Source organism: Penaeus monodon, chromosome 23 (assembly GCF_015228065.2).
Source record: "Penaeus monodon isolate SGIC_2016 chromosome 23, NSTDA_Pmon_1, whole genome shotgun sequence".
NCBI lineage: Eukaryota > Metazoa > Arthropoda > Malacostraca > Decapoda > Penaeidae > Penaeus > Penaeus monodon.
In genome coordinates, this window is record NC_051408.1 from 17,677,771 (window position 1) to 17,678,620 (window position 850).

Consider the following 850-nt stretch of genomic DNA (forward strand, 5'->3'; position numbering starts at 1 on the left):
GACGGCCCTGTGTGTGCATCGCATCGTCTCGCGGAAGCTGTCGTGGGATCCGCCGCCCATCTACTACAACCGCTCGGTGTGTTGAAGCGTGGGTATGGGAGGCTTTGTAGGTATGGGTGGGTATGGGGTATGATGGGGTGTGTGGGTATGGGGTATGATGGGGTGCGTGGGTGGGGAGGGTGTGGGGATATGGGATGTTGGAGGTTTTGTGGGTAGGTGTGGGATGAAGTATGGGGAAGGTCTGTGGGTGGGGAGGTCGTGGGGTGTGGGATGCTGTAGGGTGGGTGGGTATGGGAATGATGCGTGGGTATAGGGAAGGTATGTGGGTACGGGAAGGATGTGTTGGTGAGGGATGTTGGAGGGTGTGTGGATATTAGGAGTATATGTGGATGGAGATTGGGGCGTTGAAAAGCGTGTGGATATGCGAGCGTTGTGCGAGTCGGAATGGAGGTATTGAAAGCTATATGGGCGTGGGGTATGGGCGTAGGGAGGATATGAGATTTCGGGATCTATGGGGATGGGGGTGGGGGTGCACCAGGAGGTCATGCCCAACACATTTCAGGGGCACCACTTGCTTTTACCTTGTCCTTGGGATGTCGCAGTGCCCCTCATGTATGCTGAAGTGCCCTCCACTGAATGTATTTATTCTGTTGAGGTCTGCGATTAGTCTTAGGAGGCTACAGAACGTTGTAAGTGATTACAGGTTATGAAACAGAGGTTAAATGAAGTCAACGAAGGTTAAATGAGATTATCCTCATCCTTTATCGACAATAGCGCCAGCATTAATAAGGATAATAACAATATTTGTATTTTTGCATATCCATGGCAGTACTGCAGGTAGAAGCAAAAG

The 850-nt window shown here is 51.2% G+C and overlaps 1 protein-coding gene across 1 annotated transcript in view; it reads left to right on the forward strand.

Annotated features, from left to right (window-relative positions):
• Positions 1 to 850, forward strand: part of LOC119587846 (mucin-5AC-like) — a gene marked incomplete in the record, with an annotated part of 20,921 nt that overhangs the window by 18,524 nt on the left and 1,547 nt on the right. Inside the window, 1 exon segment of the mRNA XM_037936550.1 lies at positions 1 to 76. Within this exon segment, the coding sequence (XP_037792478.1) occupies positions 1 to 76 (76 nt within the window).